The 27,811-nt window shown below is 45.1% G+C and overlaps 1 protein-coding gene across 1 annotated transcript in view; it reads left to right on the top strand.

Moving 5' to 3' along the window:
• Window positions 1–27,811, top strand: part of LOC121534011 (regulatory-associated protein of mTOR) — a gene marked incomplete at both ends in the record, with an annotated part of 87,362 nt that overhangs the window by 24,944 nt on the left and 34,607 nt on the right. The window contains 3 exons of the mRNA XM_045219229.1: window positions 6,915–6,974; window positions 21,521–21,621; window positions 22,407–22,551. Coding sequence (XP_045075164.1) covers window positions 6,915–6,974; window positions 21,521–21,621; window positions 22,407–22,551 — 306 coding nt within the window. The remainder of the gene's footprint in view (window positions 1–6,914; window positions 6,975–21,520; window positions 21,622–22,406; window positions 22,552–27,811) is intronic.

The following is a 27,811-nucleotide window of genomic DNA, read 5'->3' on the forward strand; positions in this document are numbered from 1 at the left end:
TATCCCTTTGAGCATGGTGAAGTTATTAATTACTTTGGATGGTGTATTAATAAACCCAGTCACTACAAAGATACAGGCGTCCTTCTTAACTCGGTTGCTGGAGAGGAAGGAAACCGCTCAGGGATTTCACCATGAGGCCAATGGTGACTTTAAAACAGTTACAGAGTTTAATGGCTGTGATAGGCGAAAACTGAGGACGGATCAACAACATTGTAGTTACTCCACAATACTAACCTAAATGACAGACGGAAAAGGAAGCCTGTACAGAATAAAAAATATTCCAAAACATGCATCCTGTTTGCAATAAGGCACTATATTAAAACTGCAAAAAGTGTGGCAAAGAAATTAACTTTTTGTCCTGAATGCAAAGTGTTATGTTTGGGGCAAATCCAACACATCACATCACTGACTACCACCCTTCTTACATTGAATCTTCCTGAGTGGCTTAGTTACAGATTTGACTTAAATCGGTTTGAAAATCTATGGCAAGACTTGAAAATGGCTGTCTAGCAATGATCAACGATGAACTTGACAGTGCTTGAAGAATTATATAAATAATTATTGGCAAATATTGTACAATCCAGGTGTGCAAAGCTCTTAGACTTAACCAAAAAGACAGCTGTAATCGGCGCCAAAGGTGCTTACTTATGTAAATGAGATATTTCTGTATTTATTTTTAATAAATTGACCAAAAAAACCAAAAACCATTCACTTTGTCATTATATGGGGCATTGTTTGTAGATGGGTGAAAAAAACATATTTAATCCATTTTGAATTAAGGTTGTAACACAACAAAATGTGCAATAAGTCAAGGGATATGGATACTTTCTGAAGGCTAACTAGTGATTCCAGGCTACTGTTAAAAACAGCTGCGAGATATTAGCTTTTTCTCCATGACCAAAACATGATGACATTCCATTTTTAGCTGATGTGGGAGTAAATTCATTCAAGCAGCATATCAAACTGGGATAACATTATAGGTTACACTGGCACCTAGGTCAACGGAGTGGAGCTTGTAGTAACTTTAAGCGTTTTTTTTTTTTCGGGCTGCCTAATTCCAAACAGTGTAAAAAAAATTATATATATATAAAATACATTTTCTGAATGGAAAAATGCTTTCAGTGTAAACCGTAACAACTAAAACCACAAAGTATGTAGAAAAGATAATCGACCTATATCTTTTAAAATAATATAATCTTTGAGAGCTAACAATCACCAAAATAAAGCTAAACAGTCAGGGATAATTGAACATTTCCAAAACAATGAATTTAGAAGTATTGATTTTGGTATTATGTTAAAGCAAAAGAACACAGCATTAGCGATGGCAAAATGCATAGAATTGCAGGAAATTAGCTTTAAAGCTGCAATATGTAATGACCCGACCAAATTTATATAGAAATGTGTGTTCTAGATCTATCAATGTCATTGAAAGCAAGTCTAAGAAGCGGTAGATCTGTTCTGTGTGCGTTATTTCTATGCTTCCCATTAAGTTTAATTTTACTTTCGGTTTGTACACCAACTTCAAACAGCTGAAAGAAAATACAATGTTTTTGGTTATGGTAAATATATTTCACAGTGGTTTATTGATGGTACAATGATTCTCTACACTATACATGCTTGTTTTGTCACATAAACTGAAATTAGGCAAACTATTTAAATTTTAGCAACCAGGAACTGGCAGTGCAATTTCTGCATAGTGCATCTTTAAAACTGCAACATTTTCTCTCAAATCCATGGCAGAATATGTAGAATCACAGGAAATTATTAGCTTTGAAACTGCAACATTTTCTCTCAGCAATTCCATTTTTAGAGTTGCAGGAAACTTGCTTAAAAATGCTAACATTTCTCTACGCCGCCAAGATGGGGAAACTCTAAACTTCAGACACCCCCATGCCACGCCTCCTGACACGCCCACCACCTAAGCCCCTCCTCTTGATTTACAGCATTTCCCTCAGACAACAACACGTGCAAAAGTAGCCCAATTAGCGGAAGGGCTGGGGGCATCTTCATGTCGTGTGCGGTGCTCAAGTTTCTAACAGCTGTCAGTCAAAACCCATACAGTGCTGTGAAGCAGAGAACCTGAGCGCTGACGTCATGTATAGCATGTTACTGTACAGCCACTGCTTCCAATTTAGGCGCGGATCAATGACAGAATCTGCAATTTTTTACCCGTGTGCGGGAAAGGGCTACTAATCAGGAAGAGATCGGTACTGAAAGACCACTGCATAATCTGATCTCTTTTTCTGTGAACTACAATACCCAGCTTTTACCCTCTCTCATCTGCTAAAGTAGTGTTGTAGTTTGAGGGGATATTTGGATGTGTTATTTTTTGTGTGTATGTGTCTTAGTGTTTGGCACTGTTCTGGGTTCAGACATTGACAATTCTAGTACAAATCTAGTACAATTCTAGTACAAATCGAAAGTATTGGCAAGAACTCGGCAAGGTCTCTCACGTGCACACATGACGTACAGACATGTCACTCTCATGGTTTTTCTATCAAAGGTGTCATTTAGCTAATGGGTCAAATCGCAATTTCTGAGAGAAAGTGAGACTGGAGTAGCCATTTCCTTTTTTAATCAATTATCTTTTCATGCTCAAAGGATCCATTATAGTGAGTGAGATGCATTGGCGTACAATAAAACCATTGGGGGAGAAATACATTTTATAGGCATAATTCAGTTTTTTGGGGCAATTCTCATTATTTGGTTGAGACATTAAACTGAGGTCTCAGTGGTAGGTTTCCCGTTTCCCTTTCATTATACATCTCTTGGTATTTGTTGCAAGTGTATCATGTCTTGGATCAATTTCAACCCCAACATCTAATATTACCATGGCCACCTAATCCTTTCTTCTCAATTTGGCTCGTTTGACTACTCATCTTATCTGGTAAAAATAAAGGTAAATGATGAAGTAATATAACGGTAGATAATATTTATATAGCCAAGTCTCATTGCTTAAGGATTTGGTAGTCTTAGAGTAAAGCTATTGGATTGGTCATAACAAAGAATGATTTCTAATGCTAGAAATATCCATTATCAGCTCTGTCTCGAGACTGCAGTGAAATCTGCCTCTATCTCTGTAGCTAGCTCTCTCTCTCTCTCTTTCTCTTTCTCTCTCTCTCATATATATATATATATATATATATATATATATATATATATATATATATATATATATATATATATATATATATATATATTATATATATATTTATATATATAATATATATATATATATATATATATATATATATATATATATATATATATATATATATATATATATATATATATATATATATATATATATTTATATATATATGCTGAAAGAGGCATGTGCTTCTCTCCTTAGCTAATTGCATTCAGCCCCGGAGTGAGAAAAACAGACAGTCTCACTAAGACGTGATGGCTTACCTCGGCTTCCAAACCTGCAAAGAAAAATGCACAGAGGGAAGTGAACGAAAGAGGGACGTGGGACGACAGAAAAAAAACAATATAGGAAGAGTAAGAGAGGCAGAAAGAGAGGGTTTCACCAGAGCAGGAAATCATTACTGATAGAGCACTCTCTTCAAGGGATTTCCCCGATGTTGAGATAGAGGGTGGCTATGGTAATGGAGGAGGAAAGGAGAAGGTGAGAAGAGAGGAAAGGAGGGGATAAAATAAAGGGAAAGTTATGAGGAGGGAGGAAAGAAGGGAAGGAGAGAGGAAATGAGTGGAGAAGAGAGCAGGGGAGAAGAAAGAAGGATGAGAAAGATCTGAGGAGGTTGGAAAGAAGGGGAGAAGAGAGGAGGGTTAAATAAGGAAAGGAGGATAGTGATTCTTGAGGGACTCTGCATCTTTATTAGATGGTTAGGGGCCAGTCAAGGCCTTGTGTGACTGTGAGGAGCTGAGAAGCACCATCTTCCTGCTGAATCTTTAAACAAGACTCCTGTTCTGCTGCCAACTCCTTGACAGGTGACTGCCTCAATATCCTGGAACTTTGGCGCTTCCGCACACTGTCCAAATGCCAACCCCGCCGCCTGGGCATCGTGTGTATGTTTTACTTAAGGAAGCTATGGTCTCACACTCATGCAAGCACATTCAAGCACACACTCACACTCACACACACACAGATCCCAGAAAAAGAAAGCACACGTGTGTGTGTGTGCACGCTTGTGTGTGTGCTTGCAACCTTAGCTTCCCTCTTGAAAACTTGGACAGCCTTTGCAGTAACCTCAAATAGCTTCTTATTATTTATGAGGCTTTACGTGAAGGTACACCTTCAAAAGGCAAAACACTGATACATTCTGAATGAAGATGCATCAGCAAGGAACCTGCAATATCAGGTCTTATATTCCTTTCATTTGGCTAGATATCCCTTAACTCTCTATGTCCTCACATCTCCTTAGCCTATAGAGGGAAGGAGGAAACATGGGAGGAGGGTGTAACAGACACACACACACACACACACACACACACTTCCTGTACAATCTCTGGAGCGTGGACTCGATATGGGAAATGTAAATGTACTGTACTCTTTCCTCTTTGTCGTTATCTGTGGTGACTTCACAATGGGGAAGCAAAGCATTGTGTAACCTCATGTTCTATTTTCCTGCGGTACTACTGTACATTCAGCTTTGTTTCAACAGACCTAAACAGGAATGTAATAGTACAGGAAGAAGAGTTTTACCTCGTAAAACCTCAGAATACCTTGTAACTACCTCAGACTACCTTGAATGCCCTGTGCTAAAACACATTGCCGTTTTGAATGCATGTCTGCATTTTATAAATTCTATAGTAATGCAAAGACCTTTGAAATAAAATGTGTTTTCTTCCAACCAGAGTGCCTTGAACCAGATCCATGAATATACATGATACATATACGTCTCTGCCCTCGAACCATAGAAATGAATAAAGATAGGTTATGCCTGGAACATCCTTGAGACGTAAGCCCTGAACCTACTGCTCCATATTATTCTGTGTTACAAAGCGGTGACAGTGTTTCTCTGTCTGAATAACCATTTAGCCTCTAATAACAAAACACCAAATTATGGCATTGTTCATGGAAGAATGGTGTTGCATCCCTCTAATAGAGTTCCAGACACTTGTAGAATCTATGCCAAGGTGCATTGAAGCTGTTCTTGCTCGTGGTTGCCCAACGGCCTATTAAAAGACACTTTATGTTGCTGTTTCCTTTATTTTAGCAGTTACCTGTATATTATACAGCAATAGCAAGGAGCCAACAGTCAGTTAATTAGTGTAACATGTTAGTGTATCAACGAGGGAGAGCAAGGAAAAGGGATGGAGTGGGAAGCCGGAAAAGATTGAGATGAGGATAGAAGGAGAAAAGGACAGGAGGAGGGAAGCAGAGGGTGAAGAAGAGGCAAAAAATAGATTGCAATGAAAGAAAATATCCTAAAATAGAGGGATATAGAGATTTGGAAACTTGGTAGACGAGACAGACTTGGAGTTGGGAGATGTGTAAAATGGAGAGGGGGAGTGGAGGACAGACTGAGGGAGTTGGGGTTGGGAGACATGAAGACATTCAGAGGGATAGGGGAGAGTGAGAGAGACTGAAGGACGGAGAGGGGAATTGAAGGAGAGATCCGCATAGAGGGAAAGATGGAGATGGAGGGAGTCTGGGGAGGGCTGATTGGGGGATGTAATGAGCTGTAGCAGACAGTCTGCTCCAAGGGGACCAACAGAGACGCTCCGCTCCTCCCTCTACGACCCACTTTGGGATCCCACCGAGAGAGCCATTGCGCATGCGCACACACAAGACCACACACACACACACGCTCTCCCTCGCTCTCTCGTTCTCGCTCTCGCCCAAGCACGTTCACACAGACCCACAGTACCACTCCACAAGTTCTCTCTGCTCCACTCCACTTCTCTCTCTAGTACAGCATGTCCTCTGACACCGTTCTCCATCTCTTCTCTGTTTGTTTTGGCTGTGGATCAAAGTCTCCTCTCCTCCTGTGTGGTTTAGGAACACTCCTGCTTTAGGGGATGAGTGTCTCCCTGCTTGTTTAGAACAGTCTGTCTCTTTTGAAGTCTCTCTCCATCTCTGAATCTCATTCTATCTATATGGCCTTGTCTCTATTCATGTTCCATGTCCTATTTGAGAAGAATCGTCTGCCACTTTGACCTCTATCCTAAAAGTTAATAAACACAACAAACACAGTGGGAGACCTGTGTGGAGAGCTCACCATCTGAATGTAATGGAGTTGTTACAGTGTTGGTTTGAACTGTGTCTGTGCACGTGCTTGAATGTCCAGATGAGAACACGTGTGCTGGACTGCTGCTGGTGGGTTTCTGCATAATTCAAACGTTGGATTTGTGTAACACATGCACACTCACACACCACACACACACACCCCCCCACCCCACACACACACACACACAATCCCCACCTCAGACACTCACCTGTGTTCCCCTTGATAATAATGACTAAGCCCTATCTGAGATCCCAAGCCAGCTGCTATATTTGATGCCTCAGCAGCGCAATAGCGTGCCTCTTCTCTACTTTACCTTTAAACATCACCCTGCTGTGAACACACTGTACCTGCTACCAGCCGGGTCTGTCCATGCACAATAATACCCTCTTCACTGTGGGAGTCCCAGTACGGTCTAAATAAACCTGTATGTACTCTGCGTGTATCCCTTAGTGACCTGAACCTCACCGAAACTTCTCTAGTTCAAAGACCTGATGCCTTGTAATTGAAAGTTATTTATTGTTTCTGTGATACTTTTTTCACTGTGAAAACAAATAAAAACATTTCGTTGTGGTTGGCACGCTGCAATGCTTGCACACATACTGTATGCAAACGTTTAGCGGTTTACAGAGTAATTAAGAACTGAAACATTTGTATAGTGCTTTTGTTGTTTGCTTTCTAGCTGTCCTGATTTGACTGGATCTCTGTTTGTGCCCTCAGGTTCTGTATGCAGAAAAGTTCCAAGCTGGTGCCAGGGGTGACGTTGGACCTCATTGAGAAGTAAGTACCGCTGTGGCAACTCTCCCTCCCTCCCTCTTTCATTTCTGCTTTCTTTTGATTTGATTGCTTTCCTTTTGTTCTCTCTCTCAGCATGTAGTTTGGACCGATTTAAAGCCCTTTTTCTTTTGTAAAGCTCTGATCTGTTTTTCTTTTTTGAATGGATGGATTTTAGTATGTTCTTGTTGCGTATGATACAAATATGCCAGATAAAAGGACCTACAGATGCAATTACACTCGTTTTGAGAACATAAAAGGCAGCTTACAGCACCTAGAGCCGTGTCTCTACCCCAACTACACAGAGAGACTACAGTGGGGGAAAAAAGTATTTAGTCAGCCACCAATTGTGCAAGTTCTCCCACTTAAAAAGATGAGAGGCCTGTAATTTTCATCATAGGTACACGTCAACTATGACAGACAAAATGAGAAAAAAATATCCAGAAAATCACATTGTAGGATTTTTAATGAATTTATTTGCAGATTATGGTGGAAAATAAGTATTTGGTCAATAACAAAAGTTTCTCAATACTTTGTTATATACCCTTTGTTGGCAATGACACAGGTCAAACGTTTTCTGTAAGTCTTCACAAGGTTTTCACACACTGTTGCTGGTAATTTGGCCCATTCCTCCATGCAGATCTCCTCTAGAGCAGTGACGTTTTGGGGCTGTCGCTGGGCAACACGGACTTTCAACTCCCTCCAAATATTTTCTATGGGGTTGAGATCTGGAGACTGGCTAGGCCACTCAAGGACCTTGAAATGCTTCTTACGAAGCCACTCCTTCATTGCCCGGGCGGTGTGTTTGGGATCATTGTCATGCTGAAAGACCCAGCCACGTTTCATCTTCAATGCCCTTGCTGATGGAAGGAGGTTTTCACTCAAAATCTCACGATACATGGCCCCATTCATTCTTTCCTTTACACGGATCAGTCGTCCTGGTCCCTTTGCAGAAAAATAGCTCCAAAGCATGATGTTTCCACCCCCATGCTTCACAGTAGGTATGGTGTTCTTTGGATGCAACTCAGCATTCTTTGTCCTCCAAACACGACGAGTTGAGTTTTTACCAAAAAAGTTATATTTTGGTTTCATCTGACCATATGACATTCTCCCAATCCTCTTCTGGATCATCCAAATGCACTCTAGCAAACTTCAGATGGGCCTGGACATGTACTGGTTTAAGCAGGGGGACACGTCTTGCACTGCAGGATTTGAGTCCCTGGCGGCGTAGTGTGTTACTGATGGTAGGCTTTGTTACTTTGGTCCCAGCTCTCTGCAGGTCATTCACTAGGTCCCCCCGTGTGGTTCTGGGATTTTTGCTCACCGTTCTTGTGATCATTTTGACCCCACGGGGTGAGATCTTGCGTGGAGCCCCAGATCGAGGGAGATTATCAGTGGTCTTGTATGTCTTCCATTTCCTGATAATTGCTCCCACAGTTGATTTCTTCAAACCAAGCTGCTTACCTATTGCAGATTCAGTCTTCCCAGCCTGGTGCAGGTCTACAATTTTGTTTCTGGTGTCCTTTGACAGCTCTTTGGTCTTGGCCATAGTGGAGTTTGGAGTGTGACTGTTTGAGGTTGTGGACAGGTGTCTTTTATACTGATAACAAGTTCAAACAGGTGCCATTAATACAGGTAACGAGTGGAGGACAGAGGAGCCTCTTAAAGAAGAAGTTACAGGTCTGTGAGAGCCAGAAATCTTGCTTGTTTGTAGGTGACCAAATACTTATTTTCCACCATAATTTGCAAATAAATTCATAAAAAATCCTACAATGTGATTTTCTGGATTTTTTTTCTCAATTTGTCTGTCATAATTCACGTGTACCTATGATGAAAATTACAGGCCTCTCTCATCTTTTTAAGTGGGAGAACTTGCACAATTGGTGGCTGACTAAATACTTTTTTTCCCCACTGTATGTTCACACACTCATATAACAGAAAAACAAGAGAAACCAAGAGAAACTGTTGATTTTGCCCTCTTGCCGAGTCTTTCTCTGACGCAGACATACGTTCTCTCTTTCTCACCAAATTCCTCCAAACACACATGCTTGCGTCCACATGGCGTTTAAACGCATGCACGCATGACTTTGCCTCCAGCTAATTGTGTGACTCAGTCAGCACATGGCCATAATTCCCTCAGTGTGCTCAATGTTAACCAGGCCATTATGGATGCACACACACACACACGAGTCTAGTCCTCCTCTAGAGGTTAATTAGTGTGTTTGGCTGAGGGCTAGTAGAGGCTGAGGGTTTCATGTTGCAGACTCACTGAACGTGTGTGTGTGTGTGTACGCGAGTTTGTGTGTCGGGGCTCAGGGTTCATCTAGTGGAACTCTTTTCCCAGTTCCCAGTGTGACTAAGATTGTCACGTTTCACTCCTCTCTCTGCCTACTCTACACCTCTCCTTGACTGGAAGTGTGTTTAGGATTGGATCCAAACTCCAAAGTTGCCTCCCCTGTGCCCCGTACCTCCTCAGGTACCTCAGCCGAACCACAGCCTGTTCCTCTTTCAAATAATCCCCTGTTCCGAAGGAGAGGATACAAGAACTCTCTCTCTCTTCAGGTGGAGAAGTTACTCCCTCCTTCCTTCTCTCTTGCTCACTAGTGGGCTATCTGTCTCTCTCTCTCTCCCTTTGGCATCATGTCTAACTCTCTCTCTTCCCACCTTCTCTCTGGCGTTCTCTCTTTTCTTCTCTTCCTCTCGTTCTTTCTCTCTCTCTCTGACGTGTGGAGATGCCCCTGTGGAGGATAAAAGCTGGTTGAGAAATAACCAGGTGGAAGAGAGAGCCTTTCAACTAGCCTAACAATCAGAGAGATCTTACTTTGCTCCTCTCTCTCTCGCTCTCTCTCGCTTTATTCTCCTTCTGCCGTATCAGTACATCATGGGCAGGTTTTGACAGCTTTGACACCTCTCCCTCCTGACATCTCTCACTGAACTGGAGTGAGGGCTATGGCGAGAACACATCTGAAGGCATGTCAGGAGGCTCATACCTGTTACAGATGAGCGTCAGTCTTACATCGTGGGTTTGCGTCATGCTGGGAAAAGGCTCCCCTCTGGAAACAGAGCTACCTTCCTAGTGTATTAGTGATGACATTGACTTGACCCAGATACACCCAAAATAAATCAAAGTGCAGGTTGCGTTTGAGAGCTTTGCAAGTGTGAGGATGTTTTTGGAGGCCTTCTCTCAATTGAATGTGTAGAGTGTATTCCGTAGTGTACCGGTACTACTATAGTTCAATATGACCTCAGAGAGTTGGACACCATCCAACCCAGTGTAATCAGTTTGCGTCAAAGTTTGTGCTGGGAAAGGCTTCCCTTCTGAGTGTGTGACGACGTTCAGATTTGACCCAGATGCAGACCAAAAAGAAATCAAAATGCAGGTGCTATTTGAGAGCTTTGCATATGTTTTGAGTGGTGTACTTGTTCAAAATCACCTCACAGTTGGACTTCACCCCCAAAGTACTGGAGTCCGGTGTAGCAACAGAAGCACTAATTCATCATGTACTGTAGCTATTACTCTCTAAAGAATCACCCAACACCTTACATTTACATTTACCATTTAGTCATTTAGCAGACGCTCTTATCCAGAGCGACTTATAGTTAGTGAGTGCATACATTATTTTTCTATTTTTTCATACTGGGAATCAAACCCACAACCCTGGCGTTGCAAACGCCATGCTCTACCAACTGAGCTACATCCATGCCGGCCATTCCCTCTCCTACCCTGGACTACGCTGGGCCAATTGTGCGCCGCCCCATGGGTCTCCCGATCGCGGCCGGCTACAACAGAGCCTGGATTCGAACCAGGATCTCTAGTGGCACAGTTGCCAATGTGCTGCAATTGCAAAAACATACCCCTTGCAGTGAGACAGATTATTTTAGACAGGTTGCTGTGTTCTCTGACAGGCCAGTTCTGTTGGGTCTCATAAGAACTTGTCCATAGCAGAGGTCGCACCTTGTCACAACACTCATTTAAAGGACCTTCTCATTTACCTCTGTCTGGAACTTTAAACACAACAAGTTTTAGTGGCAGTCTCTAAAATGGTTACTGGTTACTCAAAAAACACTAACACTTTATATCTGAACACTATAACGTTGCACCCTCCTGAACAGGCCCCAGGTGAATTAGTGCTGAGTTGGACCAAAACCCTGGACACACCCTGTGTGGTTCTCCAGGACCGGGGTTTTTGACAGCTACAATAGGAGTGTTGCTGAAGTGTGAACTTCCAGAAGGCTGAGCTGTGTCAATGTGTGTTTCTGCGTTGGTCCCTGGGAGATGGTGACATTTACCTCCCAGCTGAGGTTGTGACTCAGTCAGCACATGGCTATGACTCCCTCCGTGTGCTCAGTGTTAACTGGCCATAATGGAGACACACACACTTTCTGCTCAGATTTCTGCTCAAATGTTACATATCACCAGCCGACTCCCATTACATAAGACTAAGTCACTGCAAAGAACTTGGACCAACCAATAATTACATGATTTACTTCTTCTCTCCCTCCTACACACAACCCCCCCCCCCCACACACACACACACATTCTCCTACATACGCACACTTATTCCAAAAGGATCTTAGATAAGAGATTTTGAGTCACGATTCTAAACCATGTCAGTTATCATGACTAATACTCTGCTTCACTCAGATGCAATATAATACATGTTGTTTATTTTCTCCTTTGACTTCACTCCTACAACAGCCAAGCCGCCTCCTTATCAAGGATGATCGTTTCTTATCAAGAAACACACTTTCATCCAAGTTTTTTTCTTTTAATCTCCCCACAACTCTGTTTTCCCAGTGCATGGGAATGATGGGAATAACATGGGAACCCTATGAGCGTTGATCCCAATTCCAATCCCGTACTCTATTGATACTGTGTCTCCCAGACCCCCTGGAGGGGTGCAGTGGCTAGTCTGGCCCCCTGCTGGGTCTCTTTAGGGGTCCCTGAGTAGGGTAGGGCTGTGCTCATCATGCCTAGTCACTTGGCTTATGTGTCATTAATTCACGTGACGTAGTTACCTGAGAGACCTGGACACTCAGCAGTGACACTGGCACTCTACCGTTTGGAAAAGAATAGTAATAAATCCAATTAAAATGAATAAATGGAAAACACTTTATATGCTGTAGCTGGTATGGCAGGTAACAATTATGGTTGCAATACTTTGACCAGGATATCCATCCATCCATCCATTCATTACCACTATATCCCCTCTTAATCCTTGAACAAAGAGGAAAACCAATTTACCTCGCCACTTTGCTGGTACACAGGTTGTCCTGTCCTGAATGCTAAATGTTTCCTCTCTAGGTTCAATCATTGTTGGCAGGAACACCCAGTACTCAGTGCTTTTACTCCACAGAGCCACCAGCCTTTCATCTAAACAGTAATGAGATGTTATAGGCTGGATTGTTTGTCCTTCAGAGGTCTCTCCCCTAGCCAAACAAGCTTTGGAAATCCTGTCAAAGTGTTAGTAAATAATACTGGTAGGGTAGGTTTTACTGAATTATTGATAATAAATTGTTCGCCCCTAGCCCCTGAGAAAACATGTCTTCACATGTCTCTGCTCACCAGTGCCCCCAGTCGAACGGAGTCAAGGTTATGGCGGAACCTTGTGGCGGAACCATGCTGTCTTACTTTTCCTCCCTTCTAATACATTTAGCTGAGTGAGTGTGTGTGTGTTGTCAGTACTGACTGCTCATGTGTGTTAGGCCAGATGAATGGGGGCAGTGTGTGAGCTCTTGTGGGGTCTGAATGGGAAAGAGAAATGGTGTCTCTTTGATGCTCTGACACACGGCTCTTTCACATGAGTGATGCCTTGTTGGTTCAGTGCAGCCCCTCAGTGTCCTCTCTGGGCACTATGTGTGTGTGTGTGTGTGTGTGTGTGTGTGTGTGAGCTTTCTTTAGTATGTGTGTGTGCTCTCTCCGTGTGTGTGCACGCATCTCAGGATATACCCAGGGAGATGGGGGAAGCCATTCGTTGCTCTCAGTGAGTCTGTATCCCCCTTCCTCCTAGTACCTCTCTCCCCCACTGAGGGGGTCATAAAGCATCATGGGGGGCCGGCGGCCCGGTCAACACATCACCATCAACACAGCCAGGCCTCTATTGATCTACACTACACACACTGGGGCTGTCAGGAGTCATCATTAGACCACACACACACACACACTACAGTGGGGAAAAAAAGTATTTAGTCAGCCACCAATTGTGCAAGTTCTCCCACTTAAAAAGATGAGAGAGGCCTGTAATTTTCATCATAGGTACACGTCAACTATGACAGACAAAATGAGGAAAAAAAATCCAGAAAATCACATTGTAGGATTTTTAATGAATTTATTTGCAAATTATGGTGGAAAATAAGTATTTGGTCACCTACAAACAAGCAAGATTTCTGGCTCTCACAGACCTGTAACTTCTTCTTTAAGAGGCTCCTCTGTCCTCCACTTGTTACCTGTATTAATGGCACCTGTTTGAACTTGTTATCAGTATAAAAGACACCTGTCCACAACCTCAAACAGTCACACTCCAAACTCCACTATGGCCAAGACCAAAGAGCTGTCAAAGGACACCAGAAACAAAAGTGTAGACCTGCACCAGGCTGGGAAGACTGAATCTGCAATAGGTAAGCAGCTTGGTTTGAAGAAATCAACTGTGGGAGCAATTATTAGGAAATGGAAGACATACAAGACCACTGATAATCTCCCTCAATCTGGGGCTCCACGCAAGATCTCACCCCGTGGGGTCAAAATGATCACAAGAACGGTGAGCAAAAATCCCAGAACCACACGGGGGGACCTAGTGAATGACCTGCAGAGAGCTGGGACCAAAGTAACAAAGCCTACCATCAGTAACACACTACGCCGCTAGGGACTCAAATCCTGCAGTGCCAGACGTGTCCCCCTGCTTAAGCCAGTACATGTCCAGGCCCGTCTGAAGTTTGCTAGAGTGCATTTGGATGATCCAGAAGAGGATTGGGAGAATGTCATATGGTCAGATGAAACCAAAATATAACTTTTGGTAAAAACTCAACTCGTCGTGTTTTGAGGACAAAGAATGCTGAGTTGCATCCAAAGAACACCATACCTCATGTGAAGCATGGGGGTGGAAACATCATGCTTTGGGGCTGTTTTTCTGCAAAGGGACCAGGACGACTGATCCGTGTAAAGGAAAGAATGAATGGGGCCATGTATCGTGAGATTTTGAGTGAAAACCTCCTTCCATCAGCAAGGGCATTGAAGATGAAACGTGGCTGGGTCTTTCAGCATGACAATGATCCCAAACACACCGCCCAGGCAACGAAGGAGTGGCTTCGTAAGAAGCATTTCAAGGTTCTGGAGTGGCCTAGCAAGTCTCCAGATCTCAACCCCATAGAAAATCTTTGGATGGAGTTGAAAGACCGTGTTGCCCAGCGACAGCCCCAAAACATCACTGCTCTAGAGGAGATCTGCATGGAGGAATGGGCCAAAATACCAGCAACAGTGTATGGAAACCTTGTGAAGACTTACAGAAAACGTTTGACCTGTGTCATTGCCAACAAAGGGTATATAACAAAGTATTGAGAAACTTTTGTTATTGACCAAATACTTATTTTCCACCATAATTTGCAAATAAATTCATTAAAAATCCTACAATGTGATTTTCTGGATTTTTTTCCCTCATTTTGTCTGTCATAGTTGACGTGTACCTATGATGAAAATTACAGGCCTCTCTCATCTTTTTAAGTGGGAGAACATGCACAATTGGTGGCTGACTAAATACTTTTTTTCCCCACTGTATATGATTTTACATTTTACTTTTTATTCATTTAGCAGACGCTCTTATCCAGAGCAACTTACAGGTGCAATTATGGTTAAGGTGCCTTGCTCAAGGGCACATCGACCTAATGTTTTTTTTTACGTAGTCGGCTCAGGGATTGGAACCAGCAACCTTATGGTTACTGGGCCATGGCTCTTAACAGCTAGGCTACCTGTTGCCCCACATGCTAGGCTACCTGTCGCCCCACATGCTAGGCTACCTGTCGCCCCACATGCTAGGCTACCTGTCGCCCCACATGCTAGGCTACCTGTCGCGCCACATGCTAGGCTACCTGTCGCGCCACATGCTAGGCTACCTGTCGCGCCACATGCTAGGCTACCTGTCGCGCCACATGCTAGGCTACCTGTCGCGCCACATGCTAGGCTACCTGTCGCGCCACATGCTAGGCTACCTGTCGCGCCACATGCTAGGCTACCTGTCGCTCCACATGCTAGGCTACCTGTCGCGCCACATGCTAGGCTACCTGTCGCGCCACAGACACACAGAGGGACAGACACACAGAGGGACAGACACACAGAGGGACAGACACACAGAGGGACAGACACACAGAGGGACGGACAGACACACAGAGGGACGGACAGACACACAGAGGGACGGACAGACACACAGAGGGACGGACAGACACACAGAGGGACGGACAGACACACAGAGGGACAGAGTAAATGGGCCTTTGGGAGTGGGGGGCAGTGGGCGGTATACACTCATGGGAGGAACCCCCCATCCATCCAACTCCCTCAGGGGACAGAAAACCTCTAGGGCCATACCCATGGAGCAGTAGAGGTATCTATTAAATGTATTGTATTGGAGCCTTGAGAGTGCTGCTTTTCTTTACTTATTGCAGTAGAGGGAATGGTGCTGAATTGAGGATTAGATTATATTACGAGGTTAAGAGTTCCTCCAGCTTCTGGTTGGAGATGAGGGGTTTTCTTGTGTCTTGCTTGTGTTCAGAGTGGTGGCTCCTATATACAAGTAGCCTCTGCTGGCTATATTCTAGGACCTGCTAGCCTTCAGCTTCATCTTGCTCTCCAGTTCTAGACTCGAACGCTGTCCTATTCTAGAGTCAACGCTGATACCCTTTAACACTAGAACCGCCTTTCAGCCTATCAGTAGCTGCTAGAGAACATTGCAGGGCATCTCCTTTAGCATATGCATCAAATGATCAGATCAGATGCATATCAACCCTCAAATTGCAGCAAACATAAGCACCAACGATTGATAAATAGTGCATAAACTATTATAAAGGATTAATTGCATGAAGAACTATTTGTGGAAATATATCAATAAAAATAAAAAAACAAATTATTTGTTTAAATGGAGTCAAGGATGTGTTTTGTGTAATTCTGCAAAGTCCTAGAAAAACGTAGGCAGATAGCCTATTTTCGTTTCCATTACAATAAAAACATTAGTGTAATCCATTTTAGCAACTTTATTTGTAGATTTGGTTAGTCATAGTTATAGTGATTAATAAAGTCCAGTTACAGCTTCTTTTGACAAAGTAGAAATGAAAGATATTACAATATATCCAGCCAGGTGCTCAGGTTAAATTATTTGCTGTATTCCTAAACAAAAGCACCAGTGCATTAACAATTGTAAAGGATGAATTTCATAAATAAATATGAATGGAAATATATTCATAACAAAATATAAAAACAATCATTTGTTGATTGTATCGGACGCTATATTGTGCCCTTATACGAGTGCCTTTACGCATGAATCAATCTGTCTTCTCTTTATGCTTTGGGTCCACAGTCAGCACACAGCTTCGGGGCTTTGTGTGAGCAAGCCCCACAAACAAATCGGTTGCAATGCACACAGTTTTCATGGGCCTTGTTTCGTTTGCACCTGCCGCAGGTGTCGCATAATCTCGCCAAAGCAGTTGCGTGGCATGGTCTCTCTGAAAATGTCCACCCCATACCTATCAGACCAAGATGACTCCACATCATGCTCTTTCCGCCATATGCCCCGCGGACATACAAGAGTGCAATAAATGCTTACAGTTCATCCATAGACATGTCCCACCTACTGTTTCCTTCTCTATGTACATGAGCAACAGTACAATCTCTGAACATCTGCATGTCACAAACTCGTCACTCTTTTCTACCCAAACCCTGCCATCCTACCCAGACTCCTGTCTCACCGTGGCAGTTGGGATCACCGTCTCAGTTGGCTCTGTTCTGGTTTTTCTGCGGCGAGGCTCAGGCATCGGAGGCGGAGGCTCGAAGTCAACATCAGAATCAGATGAAGACTCTTCATCAGCGACGTCGATTTCAAGCTCAATATATGATCCTCCATCCGACTCCAACTCATCTAAATTCTGCAGCATTTGTAATGCGGTCAGTGCGTCCGTTCGTTTGGTTCAGCTTGCCATTGTGAACTACACACTGTATGTTGTAGTCAGTGTCTAATTTGACTCTCTGAGGGGAAATTATATACCATTTCCAGCCTTTCATAATAAAATAATTAGACCGCCCACAATTCTTCATCAAAATTACGCTATTGTTCTAAATTCAATCATCCTTCACCCTCATCATTCAGATCAATCAAATTCAATCACCCTCTTCACCCTCCTCATCATTCAGTTCATTGAAGTCACATGCACCATTATCAGTTTCTATCTGGTTTCTATTGCCCATTCATCCATTGACGACAGAATTGAATTATGAGTTATTTGACAAAGGTAAGTGTAATAGAAACTGCAGAAAATGCTCTTTCTGATACTATATAGAAATCAAAATGGTTTACCTGCATGTCTGAAGGGGGATATGATAAAGTGATGCTCCTTTCCCTGCATCTGTAAATTACAAGATGCGCCAATATCTTCATGTACAGTTTGACAACTGATAGACCTAATATTGTCACTCATCAGATTGTCAATTTAATCTTGACTATAGGCTAACTCTTAGTTTGGGTGTAGTTTAGGTGTCGTTTTGTTGGGCAGGCTTACTGGCATCGTTTGACTGGCATCTTTTGTTTCCCGCTCGTCAACTTGGATAGAGTCAAGGATATGTTTTGCATTGCAACACACAGCATGTTTTCATTTCCCTTACAATAAATTCAATTAGTAATAGTTACAGTAAATAAAACAGTCCTGTAACAGCTTCTTTTTACGAAGTAAAAAGTACGAGAATGGTATTAAACGGAAAGCGCGCAGTCAAATTATTAACATGAGCGCCAACGCTGATAAATAGGCATATTTATTATTTTGCTCGCGAAGCAACTTCTTTCTATCCCTCTCGATCATGCCTCGATCAGACCGTCAACGTCATAGCAGTCAACATTTTTTTCATTTCAACCCAACATGTTTACTGGATGTGTCACGTTCGTTGAATGACGGGTCAGACCAAGGTGCAGCGTGATATACGTACATGTTTATTAACTTATAGACACAACGACAAAACAAGTCCAAGGTAGAACACACAACATACCTTACAAGGAACAAGATCCCACAACTCAATAGTGCCAATCGGCTGCCTAAGTATGATCCCCAATCAGAGACAACGAGCGACAGCTGCCTCTGATTGGGAACCACACCAGCCAACATAGATCTACACCTACTAGCATGCCCACATAGAAAATACTACATAACAAAGAATATACACACCCTGACTCAACATATACGAGTGCCCTGAGTCAGGGCGTGACAGTACCCCCCCCCCAAAGGTGCGGACTCCGACCGCACAACCTTCACATACCAGGGTAGGGGCCGGGTGGGCATTCCGCCTCGGAGGCGGATCCGGCTCCGGGCGTGACGACCACACCCTCTCCGCCTCCCTGTTGCGCCCCTGGTCTGGTCTGGACCTCAGCGCGCTGCTTCCCCTCTCCTTCCTCCCACGATACTCCAGGCCCTGTCTGGACCCTGGTGTGGGAGACCCCGAACCTGGAGAGGGCTGACGTCATGGTCTGGACTGGAGCCGCTGACCGGAGCTGGACCGGGCACCGGTGGAGCGGACTACTCAGGCTCTGGACTGGAGCCGCTGACCGGAGCTGGACTGGGCACCGGTGGAGCGGACTGCTCTGGCTCCGGAGTGGGGTGGCTGACAGGCACGGGCTGTGCCGGACTGGAAAAACGCACCACTGGTCTGGTGCGAGGAGCAGGCACGGGCGGTACCGGACTAGGAACGCGCACCACTGGCCTGGTGCGAGGGGCAGGACCGGACCGGACTGGCGACGCGCACCACTGGCTTGGTGCGAGGAGCAGGAACAGGCCGTGCCGGGCTGGCGACGCGCACCACTGGCTTGGTGCGAGGAGCAGGAACAGGCCGGGCCGGGCTGTGGAGGCGGACTGGAGGTCTGGAGCGGAGAGCTGGCACCACCCGTCCTGGCTGAATGTCTACTTCGGCACAGTATGTGTGAGGCATCAGCACAGCACGCACTGGGCAGTGCACGCGCACTGGCGATACAGTTCGTATAACTGGCGCAGGATATGCGGGACCGAGGAGGCGTACTGGAGACCAGGAGCGTTGAGCCGGCACACCCCGTCCTGGCTGGATGCCCATCTTCGCACGGCACGTGCGTGGTGCAAGCACAGGACGTACAGGACTGTGCCGGCGCACTGGCGACACAGTACGTAGCTCCGCATAACACGGAGCCTGCCCAGTCATACGCTTCCTCGCGTGAGTACGGGGAGTTGGCTCTGCTCTAACCCTAGGCTCCGCCAACCACCCCGTGTGCCCCCAAAAATTTTTTTATTGGGGCTGCTTCTCGGGCTTCCTCCTCGACCGGCCTCCTCCGTGTTGCCATTGCACCTCTCCTGCCTAGGAATCTACCTTAGCCCATGGTCCTCTCCCCGCAAATATCTCTTCCCATGACCACAAATTGCCCACCTGTGACATGGCTATTCGCTCCGCCTGGGCACGCTGCTTGGTCCTCGTTTGGTGGGATCTTCTGTCACGTTCGTTGAATGACGGGTCAGACCAAGGTGCAGCGTGATATACGTACATGTTTATTAACTTATAAAAACGAAACGTGAAGTCCAAGGTAGAACACACAACATACCTTACAAGGAACAAGATCCCACAACTCAATAGTGCCAATCGGCTGCCTAAGTATGATCCCCAATCAGAGACAACGAGCGACAGCTGCCTCTGATTGGGAACCACACCAGCCAACATAGATCTACACCTACTAGCATGCCCACATAGAAAATACTACATAACAAAGAATATACACACCCTGACTCAACGCGTGACAGGATGTGTGTACACCAACAGTTCAACATTCACCTTCTGCTACTATTTCTGTCAAGTCTACACATACAATTTGATGCATACATTAGATAAATCCAACAAATGCACGACACAAAACACAGAACGAACTGCAACTACCTCTGCAACACAATGCTACAAGCCAAACGCAGCATTCCATTGGAAATGAATGTACTTCTGGTGTAGTAAAACGCAATGATGCTGTCGGTCTGATCAAGGCGTCAGTCTCCGTGTCTTGCTCCGCACAGACCACACAAGTTTAAGCGGGCACGTAATGGATTATGGTCATTATAGTTGATTACGACGTTTTCTGTGCTAAACTATGTACTGTGTACTATGTACTGATGCCACTGAAATGAATAGCTATATATGTTAATTAGACTGATGAAATTAATGTATCATAGATATAGAACACGGATATACACAGAGTGTACAAAATAATAGGAACACCTGCTCCTTCCATGACATAGACTGACCAGGTGAATCCAGGTGAAAGCTATGATCCCTTATTGATGTCACTTGTTAAATCCACTTCAATCAGTGTAGATAAACGGGAGGAGACCGGTTAAAGGACTTTTAAGCCTTGAAACAATTGAGACATGGGTTGTGTATGTGTGCCATTCAGAGGGTGAATGGGCAAGACAACTATTTAAGTGCCTTTGAACGGGGTATGGTTGTAGGTGCCAGGCGCACGGGGTTGTCAAGAGCTGCAATGCTGCTGGGTTTTTCACGCTCAACAGTTTCTTGTGTGTATCAAGAATGGTCCACCACCCAAAGGACATACAGCCAACAAGACACAACTGTGGGAAGCATTGGAGTCAACATGGGCCAGCATCCCTGTGGAACACTTTCGACACCTTTGTAGAGTCCATGCCCCGACGAATTGAGGCTATTCTGAGGGCAAAAGGGGGTGGGGGTTCAACTCACTATCAGTGTATTTTATATGGAATATACAGGTAACAGTCAAAATAATGGAAACGCTTGAGTAAATGAGGGATACTAAGTATATTGAAAGCAGGTGCTTCCACACAGGTGTGGTTCCTGACTTAAGTAATTTACAAATGCATAAAAATGCTGGGCAGGCCATTACTTTGGCTACCATGGCTATGGCCCCATAGGATGACAATTCCCCCAACCACAGGGCACGAGTCATCACTGAATGGTTTGATGAGCATGAAAACGATGTAAACCAAATGCCATGGCCGTCTGTCACCAGATCTCAACCCAATTGAACACTTATGGGAGATTCTGGAGTGGCGCCTGAGACGGCATTTTCCACCACCATCAACAAAACACCAAATGATTTTCTAGCGGAAGAATCGTGTTGCATCCATGTATATAGAACACTGCTTTATATCTATGGTCGCATCCCTCCAATAGAGTTCCAGACACTTGTAGAATCTATGCCAAGGTGCATTGAAGCTGTTCTGACTCGTGGTGGCCCATCGCCCTATTAACACACTTTATGTTGCTGTTTCCTTAATTTTGGCAGTTACCTGTATCTTAATGTTACTGACAAACCTATGGTGTTTTGTAGGATACCTGGGAGACTGAATGACAGACGCACCCCACTGGGAGAGCTCAACTGGATCTTCACTGCTATCACTGACACTATCGCCTGGAACGTGCTGCCCAGAGGTACACACACATGAGCTTGGGAGCATATGCGCATGCACACACACTCATACCTCTGTGTCTACCTGGGCTGCCCAGACAAGTAGAAAGTATCTCTCTCTCTCTCACAAACACACATACACTCATGTGAGTCGTGATGTGAGAAGAGAACAGTGGTGATGGGCTGATAAGCCCCAGAAGCCTTACGGCACTGCCGTTCATTAATCAGCCTACATCACAGAGAAGCTCCTTAATGAAGGCACGGCACACCTAATCCACCACACACACACCTCACTACACACCCCACCACACAAAACACTCTCACATACTACCCTCACACAGACATACTCACACACACTCTCACACACAAAAGCGCGCAAACACACACACTTGAATCACACCATAATCACACCATAATCAAAACACTCATACACAGACATAGACTCACTCCCTCTCACACAGAGACAAGCGCCTGCACACAAACACACCAATTATCATCATTAGTTGTGGATTAACACTGGAGCAACCTGGCCCCATTAAACAAAATGAGAGAATACATGAATTAATAATAAGAGTTGAAAATGTCACTACTGCCCCCTGCCTTGATCTATCTGGCTCTGCTACTGCATCCTGCCTGTCTGTCCACATTCAATACACAATACATACACACCTACATCTCTCTCTCTCTCTTTGATGCTATCTGTTATTTTCCATTGGCCATGCTCCCTTGCCCCTGTCTCTTTCCATTCCCTCATGTTCATCCTTCTCTTCCTTTTTTTTTTATCTTTCTCTCTCTTTTCTCTCTCTAGATCTGTTCCAGAAGCTTTTTCGTCAGGACCTGTTGGTGGCCAGTTTGTTCCGCAACTTCCTGTTGGCCGAGAGGATAATGAGGTCATACAACTGCACCCCCGTCAGCAGTCCGCGCCTGCCACCTACATACATGCACGCCATGTGGTAAGACACGCATGCACACACACCTACACTTTCTCTCTCTGTTGGTTATTTCTATTCAATCTTATCTGTCCATTCATTAGATTCATGTTGAAACCTGTCTGCAAAATCCTTTTGTGTGTTTTTCCACCATCAGTTACTAAAAGCATTAGTTGGGGATAGTGTTGTTGCTGAAAGCCTCTTGAGTGAGCGATCGCCTCTTTTCCTCTCTTATTGCCTCCATTGTCTCTTCTTGAGAAGACATTAAATAGCATTGAATAATCTGGTGTGACTTTGTCGTTGTGTTGCTACACCCCATCACAGCTCTAAAAGAGATGCTTCAGCCAGCAAGAAAGGAAGGAAGTACAGAGAGAGAGAGAGAGAGAGAATGTGGAGGTAGGGGAAGTAAGAAGGGACAGGTAAAAGGAGAACAAGGGATGGTAAGAAATAGTGGAAGAGAGAGAGAGACTGATAGGAAGTGTTGAGGTATCTAGATGGAAGGAAGGAAGTAGAGTTGAAGTGAGAAAAAAGGAGCAGAAGGAAGCGTGGAAGAGAGACTAATAGAAAGTCTGCAGGGGAAAGGGTAAGAGACACAAAGGGAGACAAATACATCAAAAGTGTGGAGGCAGAGAGAAATAGAGAGGGTTTGGGGAAATATGTTGATTGATGATAGTGGCCAGACACAACCAGTAAGTGTTATTAAAATGCTCTTGTTGTGTCTTTAATATTAGTGGGCCATTATTGGAATATAATTTGGCTGGGGACAGGTGTGCGCGACTGGAAGTGTGCGCGCGCGACTGGAAGTGTGCGCGAGTGTGTGTGTGTGCGCGACTGTGTGTGCGCGACTGTGTGTGTGTGTGGTGGGGGTGTATGGCGCTATGGCTGCACCAAACTCTGCTGCAGGTAGCAGCTATTGCAGAGTCAGCAACTAGATACAAATTCCCTCATACACACTTTCTTAAAGGTCCTAAGTCATTCTGATTCCCATGTAAAATAGCCTTTTGAGTGACTAAAATATCACCAATAATATTTGTTTTGGATAGAAATGCTCAAAATGTGCGAAAAATAATTTATCTCATGGCTAACTACCAGGAAGTTTGAAAATATACTTATATTCACGAGCTCGCCTTGACTGGCAGCTCTTTGAAACGCCAATGTCAAGCAACTTGGATGCAGTGTTGCAGTAAAATCATCTCAAGCTAATTTAGTGATACACAAAGCAGCTCAAACAACATTGAAATTGCATCAATGATGTCAAAAATATTTTATACTTCTCCCGTTTGGCATCGCTGTTGTGATGCGGTTCACAGCAGCAGTGACAGATGTTTTGAACGACTTTTGTTCCATGCTGGCTGAAGACCTAGCTAGCCAGTAACTAGCTAACACAAGACACAGATGACCCTATCCCCTTAATAATCCCGCCTCCTGAATCCAAGCGTTTGACACGGGGGAGGGGACCAGTAACTTTATGATCAAACTTTATCAGTGTAGTGGCAAATGTCATTTTTCATACTTTGACCTGGTTTCATCCAAATACCATCCTGGTTTCATCCAAATACCATCCAATTTCATGAAAAACATGATTTTGACTGTTGACATTTAATATACTCCCCCCTCTCTCTCTCTCACTCATCACTTGTTCCCACTTCACACACCCTTTACACCTTATTAACTTCACACACCCTTTACACCTTATTAACTTCACACACCCTTTACTCCTTATTAACTACACACCCTTTACTCCTTATTAACTACACACCCTTTACACCTTATTAAACTTCACACACCCTTTACACCTTATTAAACTTCACACACCCTTTACTCCTTATTAACTACACACCCTTTACTCCTTATTAACTTCACACACCCTTTACACCTTATTAACTACACACCCTTTACTCCTTATTAACTTCACACACCCTTTACACCTTATTAACTTCACACACCCTTTACACCTTATTAACTTCACACACCCTTTACTCCTCATTAACGACACACCCTTTACTCCTTATTAACTACACACCCTTTACACCTTATTAACTACACACCCTTTACACCTTATTAAACTTCACACACCCTTTACACCTTATTAACTTCACACACCCTTTACTCCTTATTAACTACACACCATTTACTCCTTATTAACTTCACACACCCTTTACACCATATTAACTTCACACACCCTTTACTCCTCATTAACGACAAACCCTTTACTCCTCATTAACTACACACCCTTTACTCCTTATTAACTACACACCCTTTACACCTTATTAACTACACACCCTTTACACCTTATTAACTTCACACACCCTTTACACCTTATTAACTACACACCCTTTACACCTTATTAACTTCACACACCCTTTACACCTTATTAACTTCACACACCCTTTACTCCTTATTAACTTTACACACCCTTTACACCTTATTAACTACACACCCTTTACACCTTATTAACTTCACACACCCTTTACACCTTATTAACTTCACACACCCTTTACACCTTATTAACTTTACACACCCTTTACTCCTTATTAACTTCACACACCCTTTACTCCTTATTAACTTTACACACCCTTTACACCTTATTAACTACACACCCTTTACACCTTATTAACTTCACACACCCTTTACACCTTATTAACTTCACACACCCTTTACACCTTATTAACTTCACACACCCTTTACTCCTTATTAACTTTACACACCCTTTACTCCTTATTAACTACACACCCTTTACTCCTTATTAACTTTACACACTCCTAACCCACCATGCTCCCTGACAACAATTTTACATTTTAGTCATTTAGCAGACACTCTTATCCAGAGCTACTTACAGGAGCAATTAGGGTTAAGTGCCTTGCTCAATGGTACATCGACAGATTTTTGACCTAGTCAGCTCTGGGATTCGAACCAATGACCTTACGGTTACTGGCCCAACACTCTTAACCGCCAGGCTACCTGCGGCCATCACATATCCCTCACTCCTATCAAATCCCAATCACGTTTCATGTCACTCTTCACTCACGTTCCAAACCGATACTAACAACAACGAGAGACGTTTGCTTTTTCGCCAAACAAATGTTTGTCTACTTGTCTCGATTGATTCCAGATGTTTGATATATTTGATATATTCATGCACTGGGATTACAGATATGTATACCTGATATGAATATTGAACACACTATGTTATGTGAATGATGTGATGAGTTGTATTCTACATGGATTATAACTAGCATCTAGGATCCTTTGACTACATAAATATCTTTCTCCATAGAGAATTGTATTCTAGTCTATCTTGGATTCCTATTACCTGAATGGAAGAGGCAAAGGCAGTGTTCTTAGAGTTGTGTTCAATGACTAACAAATCTGTAACATTGCGTATTGTTGCATTTGTCGACCAAATGCTAAATTCCTGCATGCACTTTCTAACCAGAGGAGAACCCCCTAAGTGCTGCCTCAGAGCAAATAGGGAGGAAGGGGGGTTGGTGGTTAGGGGAGGAGGGTGGTTGGTGAGTGGAGAGGGGAGAGAGGGGAAGGGGGGTTGGTGGTTAGGGGAGGAGGGTGGTTGGTGAGTGGAGAGGGGAGAGAGGGGAAGGGGGGTTGGTGGTTAGGGGAGGAGGGTGGTTGGTGAGTGGAGAGGGGAGAGAGGGGAAGGGGGGTTGGTGGTTAGGGGGAGGAGGGTGGTTGGTGAGTGGAGAGGGAGAGAGGGGAAGGGGGTTGGTGGTTAGGGGAGGAGGGTGGTGGAGAGGAGAGAGGGGAAGGGGGTTGGTGGTTAGGGGAGGAGGGTGGTTGGTGAGTGGAGAGGGAGAGAGGGGAAGGGGGGTTGGTGGTTAGGGGAGGAGGGTGGTTGGTGAGTGGAGAGGGGAGAGAGGGGAAGGGGGGTTGGTGGTTAGGGGAGGAGGGTGGTTGGTGAGTGGAGAGGGGAGAGAGGGGAAGGGGGTTGGTGGTTAGGGGAGGAGGGTGGTTGGTGAGTGGAGAGGGGAGAGAGGGGAAGGGGGGTTGGTGGTTAGGGGAGGAGGGTGGTTGGTGAGTGGAGAGGGGAGAGAGGGGAAGGGGGGTTGGTGGTTAGGGGAGGAGGGTGGTTGGTGAGTGGAGAGGGGAGAGAGGGGAAGGGGGGTTGGTGGTTAGGGGAGGAGGGTGGTTGGTGAGTGGAGAGGGAGAGAGGGGAAGGGGGGTTGGTGGTTAGGGGAGGAGGGTGGTTGGTGAGTGGAGAGGGGAGAGAGGGGAAGGGGGGTTGGTGGTTAGGGGAGGAGGGTGGTTGGTGAGTGGAGAGGGGAGAGAGGGGAAGGGGGGTTGGTGGTTAGGGGAGGAGGGTGGTTGGTGAGTGGAGAGGGGAGAGAGGGGAAGGGGGGTTGGTGGTTAGGGGGAGGAGGGTGGTTGGTGAGTGGAGAGGGGAGAGAGGGGAAGGGGGGTTGGTGGTTAGGGGAGGAGGGTGGTTGGTGAGTGGAGAGGGGAGAGAGGGGAAGGGGGGTTGGTGGTTAGGGGGAGGAGGGTGGTTGGTGAGTGGAGAGGGGAGAGAGGGGAAGGGGGGTTGGTGGTTAGGGGAGGAGGGTGGTTGGTGAGTGGAGAGGGGAGAGAGGGGAAGGGGGGTTGGTGGTTAGGGGAGGAGGGTGGTTGGTGAGTGGAGAGGGGAGAGAGGGGAAGGGGGGTTGGTGGTTAGGGGGAGGAGGGTGGTTGGTGAGTGGAGAGGGGAGAGAGGGGAAGGGGGGGTTGGTGGTTAGGGGAGGAGGGTGGTTGGTGAGTGGAGAGGGGAGAGAGGGGAAGGGGGGTTGGTGGTTAGGGGAGGAGGGTGGTTGGTGAGTGGAGAGGGGAGAGAGGGGAAGGGGGGGTTGGTGGTTAGGGGAGGAGGGTGGTTGGTGAGTGGAGAGGGGAGAGAGGGGAAGGGGGGTTGGTGGTTAGGGGAGGAGGGTGGTTGGTGAGTGGAGAGGGGAGAGAGGGGAAGGGGGGTTGGTGGTTAGGGGAGGAGGGTGGTTGGTGAGTGGAGAGGGGAGAGAGGGGAAGGGGGGTTGGTGGTTAGGGGAGGAGGGTGGTTGGTGAGTGGAGAGGGGAGAGAGGGGAAGGGGGGTTGGTGGTTAGGGGAGGAGGGTGGTTGGTGAGTGGAGAGGGGAGAGAGGGGAAGGGGGGTTGGTGGTTAGGGGAGGAGGGTGGTTGGTGAGTGGAGAGGGGAGAGAGGGGAAGGGGGGTTGGTGTGAGAGAGTGCAGCAGTAAAGGGGGGTTGATGTTTGTTATGTAACAGTATGAATTAAACATGATAACCAGGGAGAACACTGAGGGTTTGGAA

The sequence above is a fragment of the Coregonus clupeaformis genome, unplaced genomic scaffold, assembly GCF_020615455.1.
Source record: "Coregonus clupeaformis isolate EN_2021a unplaced genomic scaffold, ASM2061545v1 scaf2165, whole genome shotgun sequence".
NCBI classification, from domain to species: Eukaryota; Metazoa; Chordata; class Actinopteri; order Salmoniformes; family Salmonidae; genus Coregonus; species Coregonus clupeaformis.